Source organism: Corvus brachyrhynchos, unplaced genomic scaffold (assembly GCF_000691975.1).
Source record: "Corvus brachyrhynchos isolate BGI_N302 unplaced genomic scaffold, ASM69197v1 scaffold787, whole genome shotgun sequence".
In the NCBI taxonomy this organism is placed as follows: domain Eukaryota; kingdom Metazoa; phylum Chordata; class Aves; order Passeriformes; family Corvidae; genus Corvus; species Corvus brachyrhynchos.
In genome coordinates, this window is record NW_008239142.1 from 211552 (window position 1) to 211889 (window position 338).

At 65.4% G+C, this 338-nt stretch overlaps 1 protein-coding gene across 1 annotated transcript in view; it reads left to right on the plus strand.

Annotated features, from left to right (window-relative positions):
• The window catches only part of INTS3 (integrator complex subunit 3), a 44214-nt gene extending 43952 nt beyond the window's left edge, over window positions 1-262 (plus strand). Inside the window, exons 31-32 of the mRNA XM_017740045.1 lie at window positions 4-68; window positions 151-262. Coding sequence (XP_017595534.1) covers window positions 4-68; window positions 151-227 — 142 coding nt within the window. The 3' untranslated portion in view covers window positions 228-262. The remainder of the gene's footprint in view (window positions 1-3; window positions 69-150) is intronic.
• Window positions 263-338: the final 76 nt, after the last annotated feature.

Here is a 338-nt window from a genome sequence, read left to right on the forward strand (position 1 = left end):
GCCCCTGGAGCAGATCCTGGAGCACCTGGACACCCTCCGCCTCAACCTGACCAACACCAAACAGAACTGTGGGTGCCCGGGGGGCCGCTTGGGATCTGGGATCGGGGCTGTTTTCCCCATTCCCGCCTCATTCCCGCCTCATTCCCGCAGTTTTCAGCCAGACCCCGATCCTGCAGGCGCTGCAGCACGTCCAGGCCAGCTGTGACGAGGCCCACAAGATGAAGTGAGAGTCCTCCCCCCTTCCTCTCCACCTCTCTTCCCCTCCTGGGGACCCCAAAACCTCACTGACCCCCCCCCCTTTCCCCCTCCCCCCCACCTCTCCCCGCTCTCCCCACTCC